Here is a 16,870-nt window from a genome sequence, read left to right as displayed (position 1 = left end):
TGCCCAAAGCTGTGTTGCTACTGCACCATGCTGCTCCTTGGAATGACCACTGTGCCTTCCAGGATATGCTGGGGATGACCAATGAGGTTTTCAACCTTTGAAAATGCCCCTACTCTCAAATTGACACCACAAACACTGAAATCAACCTAAAAATGGTGTGGCTGTGTCTGCTCGCTTCCTCAGGTTCCTACCAACAGTGGCTCTGCTCTAACAATTCTGTTGAAGTCAGCATGTAGGAATCACAGTTCCAAGAAACAGAAACAGCGTGCAAAAACATGAATGTCTCACGAGTTTTATTTGAATGGAGTTACATCTAGAGTTCTCATTTCAGTGTACAAACAGCTCAGTGCAGTGTTTCTAATACAAGTCATATAAAACTGGAACACACTAAATGAATAGTGCACTTGATAGAAAAATAAATTACACTTTAAATGCTACTGCAAAGTTTTACACATAAAAAAGGTAAACACAAAATAGTGAGACCCTCATAACCACCTATCATACCCAGATAAAGAGATAAAAGGGGCAAAGGGATCTGTGCTATAAAAAAAATCTCTGAAGAGGAGAAATCCTGACGAGTAACTGAATGATCATCTCAAGCCATGTGGTGACACAGGGACTCACAGATCCTGTCTCTCAGAACTGGGAAGGAACCACAGCTCTACCAATGCGTTAACACAGCCACGTTCAGCTCAGGGCAAATTTCTATAATTCACACAAATTTCCTCATCCTGACGCCTAATATGTAGGAAGAGTTTCCAACTTTCTTCTGACCACTGAAGAAGTACAGTGTTTAAATTTTTGAGAGGATAAAAAGGACAAATGAGGCCGGGCGCGGTGGCTCAAGCCTGTAATCCCAGCACTTTGGGAGGCCGAGGAGGGCGGATCACAAGGTCAGGAGATCGAGACCACGGTGAAACCCCGTCTCTACTAAAAATACAAAAAATTAGCCGGGCGCAGTGGCGGGCGCCTGTAGTCCCAGCTACTCAGGAGGCTGAGGCAGGAGAATGGCGTGAACCCAGGAGGCGGAGCTTGCAGTGAGCCGAGATCGCGCCACTGCACTCCAGCCTGGGCAACAGCGTGAGACTCCGTCTCAAAAAAAAAAAAAAAAAAAGATACAGAAATGTGTATTCTTCCGTCTGCAGAAGACCCAGGTTTCCAAGCAACCACGTGGCCAAGGGCATGATTAGTTAAAACTTGGTGGGAGCTCACAAAGACTCTCGGAGCTGAGACACCCACAACAGCACCTCGCTCAGCTGCCACCTGTGTAAATGAGGGTGCAATGTCCAGAAGTGTTGGCTGCCTCCAAGTGACAGGTAACACTGCAGACCCTATCTGGGCACCTGCCAGCCTCCGGTTCACGCAGCCACCTACCGCTCTAGAGTTTCACAGGAGCGGCCGGCAGCTTCGTAAAGGAGACTGCAGGAACACAGCTGCGCTCGAGCTGCTGCTGCTGTTGTGCTGTGCTGTGCTGCGCCAGCAGAGCTGAGTGGGACAGTATTGACCATCTCTGGTCCTTTACAGAACGAGACTGCTGACTCCTCTCAATGAAAAGACAAAAACTTTGCTTCTCAAGACTCTTAGAAAAATAGCAAGGATTTTTCTCTCTGTGACTGACAAATAATTCTGCTAGCAAGACTTCTGAAGGAATAATAGACTTTTCATTTTGGGGCTTAGCTAAGAGAAGAGGTGCAAGTTTTAGCCAGAAGTGAGAAGCATAAAACAACAAGCAGTCCAGATCCAAGAACCCAAGAACAACTCAGGGCTTTCATCCTTAAATCTCCATAGGATATCTGTGATTGTACAAAGGCAAAGGCTAGAGACAAATGTTAGAAGACTATAAGAAATATTTTTAAAAGTTTTTTCTTAAAACAATGTATAAATGTTAAGGAAATAAGCACACAAGGAACTGAATCATTCCTCTGTTCAGCAGTGTCTCCTGAAAAGCAGGACTGAAATGACCGTGGCCTCCTGTGTGTCAAAAGGTGATGCTACTGACACGCCACAAATTAGGTCTCACTAAGTCTAGAGTTCTCAGGCAAAGTCTAGAGCAGATAACTGAAACCTTCACATCTTATTTTAAACCGCCCTGTCAACTCCCACTTCCCCTACCAGGGCTATGAAATGGACTGAGTTGAGGGTCCTCTCCTGTCTGCCCTCAGGGAGGCTGCCCTTCTCCTCCCCGCCGTGCTCTGAGGCCTGCACACAGCAAACCCTCAGGAGTGCCCCCGGCTGCCCTTCTCCGACCTCAGCCCAGTCTCACCAGCCTGCTTCTCATCCACTATCATCTCCAACCTCTCTCTTTGCCAGCATCCTTGATGGGTTCACACATGCTTCTCTCTTCTCAAGAGACAGACATCTCCTCTTCCCTACCTGCCACATTCATAGACCTCCTCAGCCCTGCCTCTCCCCACCACACTGTTCTCGGGGGAGCGGAACAGGAAGAGTGGTTACAGCAGCTCTGGGCATGGCAGCAGCAGCAGCAGCTACGACAGGAAACCAGTCCCTGACAGTTATCTCATCTGCTGGGGCCAATTCAGCATTCAAGTATTAACTTCTGTGGTTACCACTTTATGTCAGGGCATGAGACAAAATTTCTTCTTAACTTGAGATTCAAGTGAATTTTAACGAAGTCCCTATCAATATTCTAACTCAAGAATACAGGTATCCAAAGACATAAGGTCACAGAGTATGTCCAACTACCTAATTCCTAAATTTTACGAAGTTTAAAATGAGGATGTTGTCACCTCCTGAACCGGATGGGAAACTTAGGTCTTCCAAGCCATAATGCCTCAGCTGCTCTGTGGTGGCCTAGCAGCACAACTGTAATCCTGTAGGACATCTACGGTTGCCAAGACACTGAACATTTGATGCTCATTCCATCATGTCTTGGGTCAAGATCCTGGTTCTAGGTGTCACTTTCAGCTTTGAGAAAATATGTCCTATAATTAAGAACTGGCAAGAGCCCCACCAGTGAAACTCAGAAGCTTCGCATGGTGGCTAAGGGGAGGCAGCCAGCAAGAAGCGTTGACTTTCCTTCTGCAAAAGTGTTTTGTGCGAAAGTGGGTTCCAATCACTACAGCTCCCTGGGAAATGGTGCAGGATTAAAATTCCTGAGCTTTCCAGTCAGACACCAGGGTATGTTTGCCTGGACACATGATTGTGTTATCAGGAGCCCAGGAAAGTCCAATCCATGAAGTTTTAAAGATGGTAAGACTGGATGTTTATTATGCTAAGCAGTACAAATTAGTGCTTAATTGTATACATATTGCAGGACAGAAAACTAGAAAGCAGATTCCAGGAGGTATGGCTTAAGATCGGTTCTCCGTAACAAGGGATTAACAACTTTACCAATATGGTTTCCACATCATCCTCCTTCCCCATGGCAACTGAGGTTTACCTTGTTCATTCAAAAATTATAAAGCTAAATAGTGCTATTTCTGGGTCTTAGAATTACAGATGGACACTGCTATACTTTATTTTTCTGTGTGGAGTATATATGAACATTCAGAATTTCTTTGTAGAGGCCCAAAGGGATGGGGAAATTCTAGAGATCTCTTTTAAACGAACACAGAATTCCTAGTGCAATGCAGGTTCTTTCAGTATGCTGTGTATAGCTTCACACACGGTAGGTATTTAAGAAACAACACCCTTTACCCTTGTTCCCAGTCCCTATTTTGGTCCTGGCGTATTTGTTTTGTTTCATTTTTTTTCTAGTTTGAAAGCTCTAAATTTATTCAGCTTATACTGAAAGGAAATGAAGTCTATGTCCAAATAGGAAGGAAGCAATGTGGAGTACTGCTGTGCCGCGCCTTCGAGAGCTGAGACTACAGCGGCCTGCATTCCCCACTGGACTCAGGGAGGAGTGCAGATGCCTGTGGTAAATGCCCCAGGGTCTCTTGAACAGTAACCCGCCCCACTGAAAAGTGACAGGATACGTGTGCAGTGCCTGTGAGTGCTTCCTGTGGAAAGGCAGGCTGAAAAAAATGACAGGATTTTATTTGATTTCTCTGTAGTTCTTCTCAGGGTTTATCTTGATGTAAACTTGAAATATTAAGATAGCCAGTACAATAAGAAATCAAAAGAATGGGAGATATTTAAAAACTCTCTATATTCTAAACTTCTCTTTAGTATTGTAATAATTGTAAAAAAAAAAAAAAAAAAAAAAAAAAAAAAAAAGTTGGCCCTAAGTCTGCCTTTATAATGTCCACATTAATTTCCTAAATTCTCGATTTCTAGTAAGTCAGGGAAAAGTGCAATTTCTCAAACAGGCAGCCAGATCAAGGATGCTCACCCTGACATTAGATGGAAATAGCTTTCAAAAGGCTGTTGACTACCAGAACCTGCCTTGTTATGAAGTTGTTATGAACAAATAGAACCGCTAGGTGGAGCCAAGAGTTTGAAGGAAACCCCAGAAAAAGACATTCCCTTGTTTCGGGAATTTTTAACATTTATAAAAGTATAGAAAGTTAAAGACCAAACACACTCGTTTGGGCAGCTATGCGGTGTGATGAAACCTTTCCAGTTGGACGGAAAATACAGCTGTCTTTTTCACAGAGTTGAAGTCAAATCTACGTGGAGCTTTTTTTTACCTACAAGTAATGGACAAGTTCCTGAATCCAACATATTCTAGCTGAAATGGATCCCAGGACGGAATGCTGGACAGAACTGCGTGTTCCAGTTACAGGCCCTTAGAGCTCAGTGGTCAGTAAACACTTCTGCTTCAGGACAGCTTCTTCTGCCAAAGTGGGAGCAGAGCTGAAAGGAAGAGAGAACGGGTTACTCAGGGAACCCCTGGGGTTTGGGGGAGGACATTCATGTCTCCATTAGTGCCATATAGAGCATTCTGAGGGTACAGCAGATTACAGACCTAAGTCAATATGTAGTAACACCTAACCTGGCAACGCGATATTCTATAGAAGGGAAATTTCTGGATAAACACTGCTTATTTCATTTTGAAATAAAATACAAAGATAGCACAATTTTTCCCCTTCTTAACAAATATGCCAAACACACTTAACCATTTCTTAATGCGTCAGGGTTAGTATGAGTATCACGAGCAGTGCTGTGCTGAGCACAAGGCCAACACACTCAGGAGACAGCAAGGGAAGCAGGCTGCTCTCTGCCGCTGCTTCTGGTTTTTGTGTGTGTGTGTGAGACAGGGTCTTGCTCCGTCGCCCAGGCTAGAGAGTGCAGTGGCATGATCATAGCTCACTGCAGCCTCAACATGCCAGGCTCAAATGATCCTTCCACCTCAGCCTCCCAAAAGTAGAAGTAGCTGGGACTACAGGCCTGTGCCACCACACCCGGCTAATTTTTGTATTTTTTTGTAGAGATGGGGTTTCACCATGTTGCCCAGGATGGTCTCAAAACTCCTGGGCTCAAGCCATCTGCTCTCCTCAGCCTCCCAAAGTGCCACGATTACAGGCGTGAGCCACTGCACCCAGCCCTGTGTTTCTTTACATATTCCTAGATGGCTGTGTCTGTGTTCCTGCACCAGTTAATCTATTTTGTTAGAGCTGTGTGAAAAAAAGACATGGGCTCTGCATGAAGGCTCACGAGTTTCTGCTATCAGTGAGCTTCATGAGTTTAAATGCAAGGACATAACGACATCTAATTTGGTTTCCTAAAAACTTAAAACGTGCTGGGTCCTAAGGAGGCTCACACCCGCAATCCCAGCACTTAGGGAGGCAGGAGAATCGACTGAGACCAGGAGTTTGGGACGAGTCTGGGCAACAAAGTGAGACGACGTATTTACAAATATATATATATATGTAATTAGCCAGGTGCGGGTGGTATATGCCTGTAGTCCCAGCTACTTCGGAAGCTGAGGCAGGAGGATTGTTTCAGCCCAGGAGCTGGAGGTTGCAGTCAGCTATGATCATGACACTGCACTCCAGCCCAGGTGATGGAGAGAGATACTGCCTCTAAAAAAGTTTAAAACGTAAAACGATATCAAGGTACATAATACAAAGGACATAATTTAAAATGTCGAAAGTGGTAACAAGATTTCTAAATGAAACAGCAGTCACCCGTACCATTCTATTCCCACTTCAAGGGACATCAACTGGTTCTTTTCCTGGTATTTTCCTTCACTTTTCTGTGCACCCGTTTCTCAAAGTGTGGTCTCTAGAATTTGTGAGAAATGCAAATTCTTAGACCCCACCTCAGATATACTGAATCAGACTATGAGGGTGGGGCCCAGCAGCCAATGTTTAAACAAACCTGCCTCCAGAGATTCTGCCTCACAACCCCCAGAGTTCTAACTGTTCTGGGTGATATGTTTACACAATGACTTCCTCCTATGGACTATGAACGCTTACTACCCTTCTTCCACCCTCTCCCCAGTCCCACAATCCTGCCTTCTCATCTTTTCAGCATAGCTATATGACCAATTTTGATCATGTTAAAATTCAGTGTTTGTTGTAATTATGTAAATATTTTCACAACTATCAGTATATTTCATGTTTTATACAACTTTTATTTTCCCTGGACTGAAAAACTGCCTCTTTTTGTTGTTGTTGTGATGGCTTAGTGGGTATTTGTTGTGGTTGTTTTTTTAAGAAGCGAGGTCTCAACATGTTGCCCAAGCTGGTCTTGAATGCCTGGTCTTAAGCGATCTCCTTGCCTCAGCCTCCTGAGTACTCAGTTTTCTATACAAATCTCTCATCTATCCGTAATCTCTCAGGTAAACCATGGACCTCTGCTCAGTACATTCAGACATATAATTTTTTTAAAAAACTGGAGGGTGGGGAACCTGTGTTTTTCTTGGCAAAATCCTTTGTGCAACTCTATCTCTTCCTTTCTGAATCTGGACAGGATCCTTTCTAGACCCACTGGGCAGTTACCATCTTGGAACTTCCCTTCACCTTTCTCTGGGTAAATCCCTGCACCTCTCTACTGCTTCCTGGGTCCCATGACTTCTTTTTAGGATAAAAAAGAGGAACATATCTTCCAGTAGCTTCCTGAGGAAGGCTAGATGGAAAGTATATATTTTAGGAAAACTGTATGTCTAAAAATGTATTCTAATCTCACACTTCACTGATAGTTTGGGAAAACTCTAGGTGAGAAATTACTGCCCTCCAGGATTCAGAAAGCACACTACTCCATTATCTCCAGCTGTCAGTAAAGTCTGCTGCCATTCTGATTACCAATCCTTTGTACGTACTCTGTTTTTCCCCTTTGCTGGAGACTTACATCCTCTCTTCACTTTGACCTCCTAAAGATTCATGATGCTCCTTGGTGTAGTCTATTTTCATTCTCTGTGTTGGGTACTCAGTAGACCCCTTTAATCTAGAAACTCAAGTCCTCTGTTCTGAGAACGTCTGATTCCTTTCTTTGACAATTTCCTCCTTCCACTGACTGTTCTTTCTAGATCTTCTATGATTCATATATTGGACTTCCTAGGCCAATCCTCCAATTTTCTTTTCTCTCCCAGTTTTCATCTTTCTATTCTATACTTTTTGGGAGATTGTCTCAATTTTATCTTTATACACTCTCTGGATTTCATTTTTAATATAGTTAATAATTTCTAAAAATGCTTCCTTGTTTTCTTTTTTTTTTAGTTTCCTGTTACTGTTGCATGATTACAGTATCTTCTCTCTAAATTTAGATACTATCATTTTGTTACCTTTTCTTTTGTTATTTACGTTGCCTTTTTTTTCTACTTCTATTTGTCAAAATTCACATTGCCTTTATTTCCTTCTTTTTCAGTTTACCTGTTCTGGTCTTTCCTCACATATCTGACAATCGTTAGCTCTCTTTGTATTTAAAAGAAAAGCTCTGGAATGTCTCTGGGACCTGTGTATATATGGGCAAAACTCATCAACGAATGGGCTCCCTGGTGATCATCTGGCAGATTCCTGGCAATTTCATCAGAGGATCCACAAATGTATGTGCAGGCCTTTTTCTCTTTGGTTGGTTGGTTTCTCCAGAGAATAAGTCTCTTACTTTTTCAACTCAGACATTTATACTTAGCTAACACCATTCAGGAAACTGAGAAAAGAAGAAATGTTGGAAATTTCACCCTTCAGTGTGTGGACTTTGAGTTAGTCTTCCCGTGTTCAGTCTGGAGCCTTACTCCAAATGAAATTCCCAGATCCAGAGCCTCTCTGGCCTGGCTCCTCCCGAGGGAAAACTTCAGAATTATGCTAAAATGAGCAAGGGTGGTGGGATGGCAGATGGGTGAAATGGGCATAAATACTTTCAACCAATCCCCATATTCTCAGCCCCACCTTGTATCCCATCTTCACAAATATCTGGTACCTACAATTTCGTTGCCTTTTCAGGGTTCTGCAGTGTGAACTGACTTGCTTTTTATTTTCTGTTTCTACTCCCTCCCCGATTCAGGCTTAGATCTTAGTTTACTCCACTCTGCTAAACTGGTTACCACTTATCATTTAGCTGCTTCCCAAAACTTGTTGAGATCTCTTAATTGCTGATGTCTCCTCTCCTGTTCTTTGTCCTCATGACTTGATGCCTTTGAAACACAGTATCACACAGAAAACACTGCAAAGTAAATCTAAATCTGTGGAGAGGGGACCCAGTCATCATTTTAAAAAATTACTATGGCATCCGTATATTAAAGCACATAAGGCATGAGTCTACAGCTTGAACAACTTTTTGCAAATTGAATACACCTCTGTAATCAGCACGCAGAATATGAAACAGAACACTACTAGCACTCCCAAAGCTGCTTTTGGGCTCTCTTTTATTCATCAGCACATCAAGGGTAACCATTATAGAGTTGTGCTTCTGTTTGAACTTGACTTTGTTTATCCTTATTACAGTGCAGAAACTGCAAGATGAACCCCAGAGATCTCCATCTCTAGCCATTCACACTCCTATGTAATCTCTAGCCCTTGGGTGTGGAAAGGACTTGTGACTTGCTTTAACCAACAACAGAATACAGCAAAGGTAAAAGGATGTCATTTCTGTGATTAGACTATACAAGATTGTGATTTCTGTCTTGCTAGCAGACTCTACTGCTTTCTCAGTTTGCATGCTGGAATAAAGTAAGCAACTACTTTGGAGAGGCCCACATAGTAAGGACTGAGGGCAGCTTCTTGCCAATCACCAGCTAGGAACTGAGTTCCTTAGTCTAACAGGTCTTCAGATCCTGAATCCTGCCAAGAGCCCTGGCTGGTGCCCCTTCTTCCATTGAGCTTTCAGATGAAAACCTGGCCTTCACCAATATTTGACTGTAGCCTGTGAGAGACCCTGAAGCAGAGAACCCAGCTCAGCCACATCCAGATTCCTGAGCCACAGAAAATGAGATTATAGTGTGTATTGCTGGAAGCTGCTAAGTTTGTGGTAAGGTGTTGCACGGAAGTAGAGAATTAATACAATTATGTTTATGTGATTCATCTACACCGCTATATTTTAGTTGTAGTTATTAATTTTCACTGTTCTTTTCTAATATTTAGTCAACTGCTAATGTGCATTTGGAAGCTTTTCAGTTTGGACTATTATGAATATAGGTGCTATAAAAATTCCTGTACATGTCTTTTGATGGACGTATATTCATATTTCCATTGGGTATGTACATGAAAATAGAATCACTGAATCATTGGGTATGTTCAGCTGTATTGCCAAACCTATTTCCAATGTGATTACTCCAGTTTACAGAGTTTCAGTTGCCCTGTATCTTCACCAACACTTGCTACTATGTATCTTTCATTTTAGCCATTCTGGTGATAATGTAGCACTGTCACATGGTAGTTTGAATTTACACTCCCCAAGACTAATCAAGTTGCATACTGTCTAGAATGCTTACCAGCCATTTGGATATCGGTTTGTGAACTGCCTATTCATGCTTTTTGCCCATTTTTCTATTATGCTGTCTTTAGCTTACTTATTTGGAAGAGCTCTTTATAAATTCTAGATATGAATGGGTCCTTTGTCATACAAAGTTAAGACTGGGGTTGGGGAGAAAGGAGAATGGAAGGGGTGAGAGAGGGAGACAGAGACAGAAGGAGGGATGGAGAACAAATGTTTTCTCCTATTCTGTAGTTTCCCCTTCCATAATATCTTGAAATTACATCTTTTGATGAACAAAATTTCTTGATGTAATCCAAGTGATTTTTTTTCCTGTAAGACTAAAGCTCCTTGTGAGCTGTTTAAAAAAATCTTTGCCTATTCTAAGGTCAGAAGTAAGTTCACTCATATTTTCTTCTATAAGTTTATTATCTGATGTTTCATATTTAGATCTGCAATCCATCCAGAATAGATTTTTGTGAATGGTATGGAGTTGGGTCAAGATTGTTTTTTTCCCACAGGGACAACTAATCTGTCCAGCTGATTTACTAAAAGACCATTCTTTCCTCACAGCATTGCACCATCACTTTTTTCATAAACCAGAAAACTGTATTACACATGAGTTTGTTTCTAGACTCTATTCTGTTCCACTGATCTGTAATTTTTATCTCTTTAGCCCTTTATTACTCCTTTCCATGAGTTTTAGGAAGAAACAGAGATAAGCTCTGCTTTTATCTGCAATTTTTAATTTGAAAGTCCTTAAGAGCTCACATTTTATTGTGTAAATTCAATTACAAAGCATTACCATCAGGTTCTCTGTATGCAGCTCTATTTTTACAGTGATAATTAGTAGGCATACAAATGCTTAGAAAAATAATCCATTACATTTGTATAAAGTGCTCTCTTACTAGATGGAAGCTTCCCAAATGCAGGTCTCTCATCTGTCTTGTTCACTGTTATCTTCAGTGTCAGATATCAGTCAATGCCTGGTCCATTCAATAAGTGTTTGCTGAGTGAGTAATATGCTACTTTAAACTCTGTGAGAACAATTTTTAAATTAAACTGAATTTCTTTCAAGTTAATAATCTCTAATAATTCCCCCTACCTTTCTCTAATTAGGAAAGCATGTATTTCAGCCGACCCACATTTTCAAGAGGATATGTGAAATGGGGGATATAATCAGAAAAAAAGGTCTGAGGTAGAAGTGAAGGCAATTCTAAATCTTTTGTAAAACAGGTGCAGTTATGGTTCTAGCAATCAAAAGTTGAAGAACCAGATGCTGAACAAAAAGCTCTAGTTTTTGAGTCTAGTTTCTGTTTGTGGCAAGCAATGCGTTGAAATGAGCTCACAATATGTGTCAGTAAAGGCATCTCAGGGCTCTCACCCTGGGAGTATTCTCCCTTACCCATTTGTACTGCACCTCTTGCCCTGTGTTGACGGGCACTATCATTCATCACTATTATAGTAGGCATGAGCATAACAGTAAAGCATCAAAGGAAACAATACAAACTGATTTTAAAACAAATATTAAAATTTAAAGATAAGCCTGTTAATATCTTCAGCAAAGACTTGATAAAGAAATGCTAATAGAAAATACTTCATAATTTTGTAGAAAATTGCTACTGACAAGAAAAAGCCACTACACTAAATAACAAACAGAAAAAAGATTTATCCAATTTCAATATAGTTCAGTTAGGGAAGAATCAACATTGCTGTTTTAGAGATAATAAGTTTTATTATTTTTTTCCTCCTAATAGATGCCTAAGAACTGCAATTGAGAAATAATTTTCTCACCTGGTCACAGCATCTACCAAGAATGGCGCTGGGGGAGAGATCAGTGAGATTCCATCTTTATTACCGTGTCCCTCCTTCCCTGCCAAAAGCATTTCACATCCCGCAAGTCCATTAGACATGGCACCGCTCTGCTGTGGGAGATACACACACATCTAAATACAGAGGTAACAATACCTGCCTGGTCAGCACTTCAGCTCCAAATCAAGCTTCACTACTGAATATGAGAGTAAGTAAGATAGTTTTGATAATTATGACTGTTTCGTTTTGTTAACTATTCTTCGTCTCAGACTTTTACTTTTGTTTCTGCCAGCATCCTGACAAACACTTACAACCAGAAAGGGTAAACCACTAGCTTGAAGCCATTAAGTTCAGTTAACAAGGCTTTGATAACAACCCTCACATTTTTAAGGAAAAACAAAGAACCCAGTAATCCTTTAGGCCTTACCCTGAGAGGGTAGCCAGAAGAAAAATCACAAATAACATGAACTTACCGGAACAATCCACCGGGGTGTGATCATGGATGTGGAAGACACCTAAAATAATTTTATGTATTTACTTTTTGGAAAGACTGACTTATTTTCATACTTATAATACTTATATCTATTACAAAATCCATTCTAGGAGGGCAATTCTTAATGGTGTTCCTTGAGCTGACGTGGACTTCTAAATCCAAGACCCTTTTCTATTATACAACACAGATGCTATCCGTCACCACTTAAGAAAGTGTCATAATTTTGAGAATCTCTTATCTAAAAATTTACCATTCAAGAATCTATTACTACTTTCAGTTCACTTAATAGGACTGCCCCTACCCCACACCCACTATTCAGTTTAACATTTTATTCTCTGAAATTTCAGTTAATTACAAATAATGATAGCCTTCTTGGTTGCAGCCTGAACAATGGATTGTGACTAATCCAAATAAACAGCACAAAGAAAGTACACAGAAAAAATAATCTGTTTAGGTGCAGATCATTCTCTAATTATCATGTATGCATGAAGAAAGCAGCAATAAAAACACCCATATTGCTCCTGGTTCACAAGGCCTTTGATATATTATTTTTAAATGTCTAGCTTTCTATTACAGATCTTCTACGTGTAGAATTATAAACTAATGAAACCCACCCATTTTACTAGTAATTTAGACTAGTCCTTGCATTGGTGGCCTTAGATACTCTTAAGAAAAAACTAATGTAAGTCCAGGTATTAATAAATTAGATAACCACCAAAAGAATAAAAACACAGGCTGGGCGTAGTGGCACACGCCTGTAATCCCAGCATATTGAGAGGGCGAGGCAGACAGATCATGAGGTCAAGAGATCAAGACCATCCAGGCCAACGTGATGAAACCCTGTCTCTACTAAAAATACAAAAATTATCTGGGTGTGGTGGCATGCGCCTGTAGCCCCAGCTACTCGGGAGGCTGAGGCAGGAGAATCGCTTGGAGGCAGAGGTTGCAGCGAGCTGAGATCGCGCCACTGCACTCCAGCCTGGCAAAAAAGCGAGACTCCATCTCAAAAAAAAAAAAAAAAAAAAAAAAAAAAAAACAAAACCCAACCCACAAAGTATGACTTTCCTACCAATATTTTTTAGATGCATGTTAACAGCAGGAAATAAGAGAAAAAAATATCATAAGTAGTAAACAAAAAATAGTTTGACAGACTTTTCCAGACTTGCAGTTAACTCTTATCCTTTGGTAAAGTCTTTCTTTATTAATCTACGCTGGTCATTCCCAAAGGGTGGTTCCCACACCACATCTGCATCACCTGGGAACATGTTAGAAACACAACTTTTCAGACCCCACCCAAGATATACCAAAATTAGAAACTTTGAGGTGGGGCCCAGCAATCTTGTGTGTTAACATCCCCTCAAAGTGATTCTGATATACACAAAAATTGGAGGATTAATGATGTAAGCAAACATTCGATACCACAGAAAGTATCATCTGTATTTCCAAGCCTTCAGGATGGCATCTAACTGCTACAGCAATACTTGTCACATCACTCATAAGGTACAAAGTTAGTCATTTCTTTTTTTTTTTTTTTTTCCGAGACAGAGTCTCACTGTGTCACCCAGGCTGGAGTGCAGTGGCGCTATCTTGGCTCACTGCAAGCTCCGTCTCCCAGGTTCCAGCAATTCTCTTGCCTCAGCCTCCCAAGTAGCTGGGGTTACAGGTGTGCACCAACACCCCCGGCTAATTTTTGTATTTTCAGTAGAGACAGGGTTTCACCATGTTGGCCAGGCTGGTCTTGAACTCCTGACCTCAACTGATCCGCCTGCTTTGGCCTCCCAAAGTGCTGGGATTACAGGCGTGAGCCACTGCATCCAGCAAAATTAGTCATTTCTATCTCTCTCATCCCTGGAGGGAAGAAACTGTTTCAGTTGGCCCTCTATATCCATGAGTTCTGCATCTGTGGATTCAACCAACTGTGAATTGAAAATATTTGGAGGGGAAAAAAGGATGGTTGTGTCTGTACTGAACATGTGCAGACTTTTTTTCTTGTCATTATTTCCTAAACAATACCATATCTGTTTACCAGCATTTACACTGCATTAGATATTACAGGTAAGCTAGAGATGATTTAAAATATACTAGAGAATATGTGTAGGTTATATGCAAACACTACACCATTTTATATGAGATTTAAGCATGCATGGATTTTGGTATCCAAGGGGAGTCCTGGAACCAATCCCCCACAGGTACTGAAGGACAATTATACTTACTGGAGTATCTTCCAGACTGTAATAATGATTGATATGTTCAATGCCATTCTTATGCTCTCATCTTTCTGTAAAACTTTTGTTAAAATTAAATATATCCTTATTGTCTTAAGAAGCTGTTTTATCCCCATGTTTTCTCTCATGTTATTTAATATGATGTTGAATTATAAAAGGCTTATAGAGACATGTGATTTCTATACAGTGATACACAAATTCAAAGTGGTAAAATTTTAGGACAGAGAGGCAATGCTAAGTGGTTACTAAAACATAAACTCTTATCCAATGGAAAGTTTAACCATGAATTATTAAAAAGGAAAAAACTGGAATCTAGCAGGAACATTTTTCAAAACAGAAGTTTCTTTCCATCATACTGTTTTAAAGCATATTTACCTGAGGTGCAACTGTGTGATCAATCAGATTCTCGGTTAGAGATGCAAGCAAGGCATCCAATTCATCTGTAGCCTCCTATGGAAGACAGGAATCTAGAGTTGTTAAATGACCCCTTTATCATCAGACGTTAAGTTTTTTCCATATCCTCTCAATTTATAATTCTGACGCAGGCCTGATTAGTGTTAATCCTTTAAACACACAGGGACGCTAATGAATCATGGTTGTTAATGATTCCACTTCTGCATGGAGGGAAACCTATACTACAGTCAAGACGTGAAAAAGCTAAAGTGCCACGTAAATTTTCAAACAGCTGTTCTCCTAGACAAAACTTGGGTAGGGTTATGACTATTCTGGCTCTTAACTTTTTAATTACAAAAAGTTTTTTTTGGCTGGATGCAGTGGCTCACACCTGTAATCCTGGCGCTCTGAGAGGCCAAGGCGGGAGGATCTCTTGAGCCCAGGAGTTCAAGACCAGCCTGGGCAATATAGTGAGACCTCATGTTCACAAAAACTGAGCAAAACTAGCTGGGCACAGTGGCACCCAGCTGTAGTCCCAGCTACTCAGGAGGCTGAGGTGGGAAGATCACTTGAGCCCGGGAGGTAGAGGCTGTAGTGAGCCAAGATTACACCACTGAACTCCAGCCTTGGTGACAGAGCGAGATTCTGCCTCAAAATGAATTTTAAAAAAGTAAATACAGCCGGATGTGGTGGCTCACGCCTGTAATCCCAGCACTTTGGGAGGCTGAGGTGGGTGGATAGTGAGGAAAGGAGATCTAGACCATCCTGGCTAACACAGTGAAACTCTGTCTCTACTAAAAATACAAAATATTAGCCAGGCCTGGTGGCGGGTGCCTGTAGTCCCAGCTACTCAGGAGGTTGAGGCAGGAGAATGGTGTGAACCTGGGAGGCAGAGGTTGCAGTGAGCCAAGATCGTGCCACTGCACTCCAGCCTGGGTGACAGCAAGACTCCATCTCAAAGAAAAAAAAAGCAAATACAATAAAATAATTAAAAAAAATTTTTTTTGAGACAAGGTCTTGCCCTATCCAGGCTGGAGTGCACTGGCACAAGCATAACTCAGTGCAGCCCCAACATCCTGGGCCTGAGCCATCCTCCCACCTCAGCCTCCCAAGCAGCTGGGACTACAGGTATGTGCCACCATGCCCAGCCAATTTTTTTTTATAGAGACAGGGTCTCACTTATGTTGCCCAGGCTGATCTTGAACTCCTGGGTTCAAGTGATCCTCCTACCCTGGCCTCTCAAAGTGCTGGGATTATAAGTGTGAGCCACTGTGCCCAGCCTCTTAACTTATAGACTAGAGGAGAATCGTACTACTCTGTATGGTAATATCACACTTTGAACTTAAAAACAAGCAAACAAACAAAAACCAATAACAGGTCAGCACAGGAGACAGTGGATAAAGGAGATGCCTAAATTCCAAATGCTCCTTTATCTAGACTTATGGGTGCTTCTGTTCGTAAAATACTATATGAACTCTCTCCCTATAAATGTTAATGGATACTTTTGGTTAACCAGTACTTGAAGTACCTTACAGAGGACACAATTCTCTACTGTGAGGCAGGGGGTCTGGGAGAATTTTAAAACAACAAAAGATAAAATGCCAATCTGGCAATAAACAATAGGAACCTAGGGCATAGCACACAAGAAAAAAGGGCCCTTCATTCACACATTTCTTTCTTTCTTTTTTTTTTGGGGGGGGGAACATGGTCTTGCTCCGTCACCCACACTGTAGTGTAATGGTACAATCATAGCTCACTGCAGCCTGAATTTCCTGGGCTTACACAATCCTCCCACATCAGCTGCCCAAGAAGACAGGACTACAGGCATGTAAAACTATGCCTGGCTAATTTTTAAAAAAAAATTTTGTAGAGATGGGGTCTCCCTATGTTGCCCAGTCTTGTCTCAAACTCTGGCCTCAAACCATCTTACCGCCTTGGCCTAAAGTGCTGGGATTATAGGCATGAGCCATCACACTCAGCCACTCATTTACACATTTCCATTTCTGCCTATATGCCTTCACGCCTTGGAGAATCTCCTATTCATATTTCAACATGCAACTTAATTTAAACCACAAAAACATGAAAAATTGTTCTCCCTTATCTTCCCACCCTGCTGCCTGGACTAAGTGCACCATAACAGCTTGTGCAAGTCTCTCCCACAATGTATTACAATTCTCTCTCCCACTAGACT

General features: G+C 41.4%; 1 protein-coding gene across 2 annotated transcripts in view; it reads right to left on the bottom strand.

Annotated features, from left to right (window-relative positions):
• Positions 1-276: 276 nt before the first annotated feature.
• Positions 277-16,870, bottom strand: part of EPB41L5 (erythrocyte membrane protein band 4.1 like 5) — a 169,135-nt gene continuing 152,541 nt past the window's right edge. The window contains exons 22-25 of one of the 2 annotated variants that reach the window (XM_050752704.1): positions 14,662-14,736; positions 12,042-12,083; positions 11,551-11,681; positions 277-4,758 (exon numbers count right to left, since the gene is read on the bottom strand). In XM_050752704.1, coding sequence (XP_050608661.1) covers positions 4,692-4,758; positions 11,551-11,681; positions 12,042-12,083; positions 14,662-14,736 — 315 coding nt within the window. In that variant the 3' untranslated portion in view covers positions 277-4,691. The remainder of the gene's footprint in view (positions 4,759-11,550; positions 11,682-12,041; positions 12,084-14,661; positions 14,737-16,870) is intronic. The other variant, XM_050752705.1, reaches the window with a different exon arrangement.

Source organism: Macaca thibetana, chromosome 12 (assembly GCF_024542745.1).
Source record: "Macaca thibetana thibetana isolate TM-01 chromosome 12, ASM2454274v1, whole genome shotgun sequence".
In the NCBI taxonomy this organism is placed as follows: domain Eukaryota; kingdom Metazoa; phylum Chordata; class Mammalia; order Primates; family Cercopithecidae; genus Macaca; species Macaca thibetana.
Note: the sequence above shows the minus strand (reverse complement) of the source record. Positions and strands in the feature narration are given on the sequence as shown.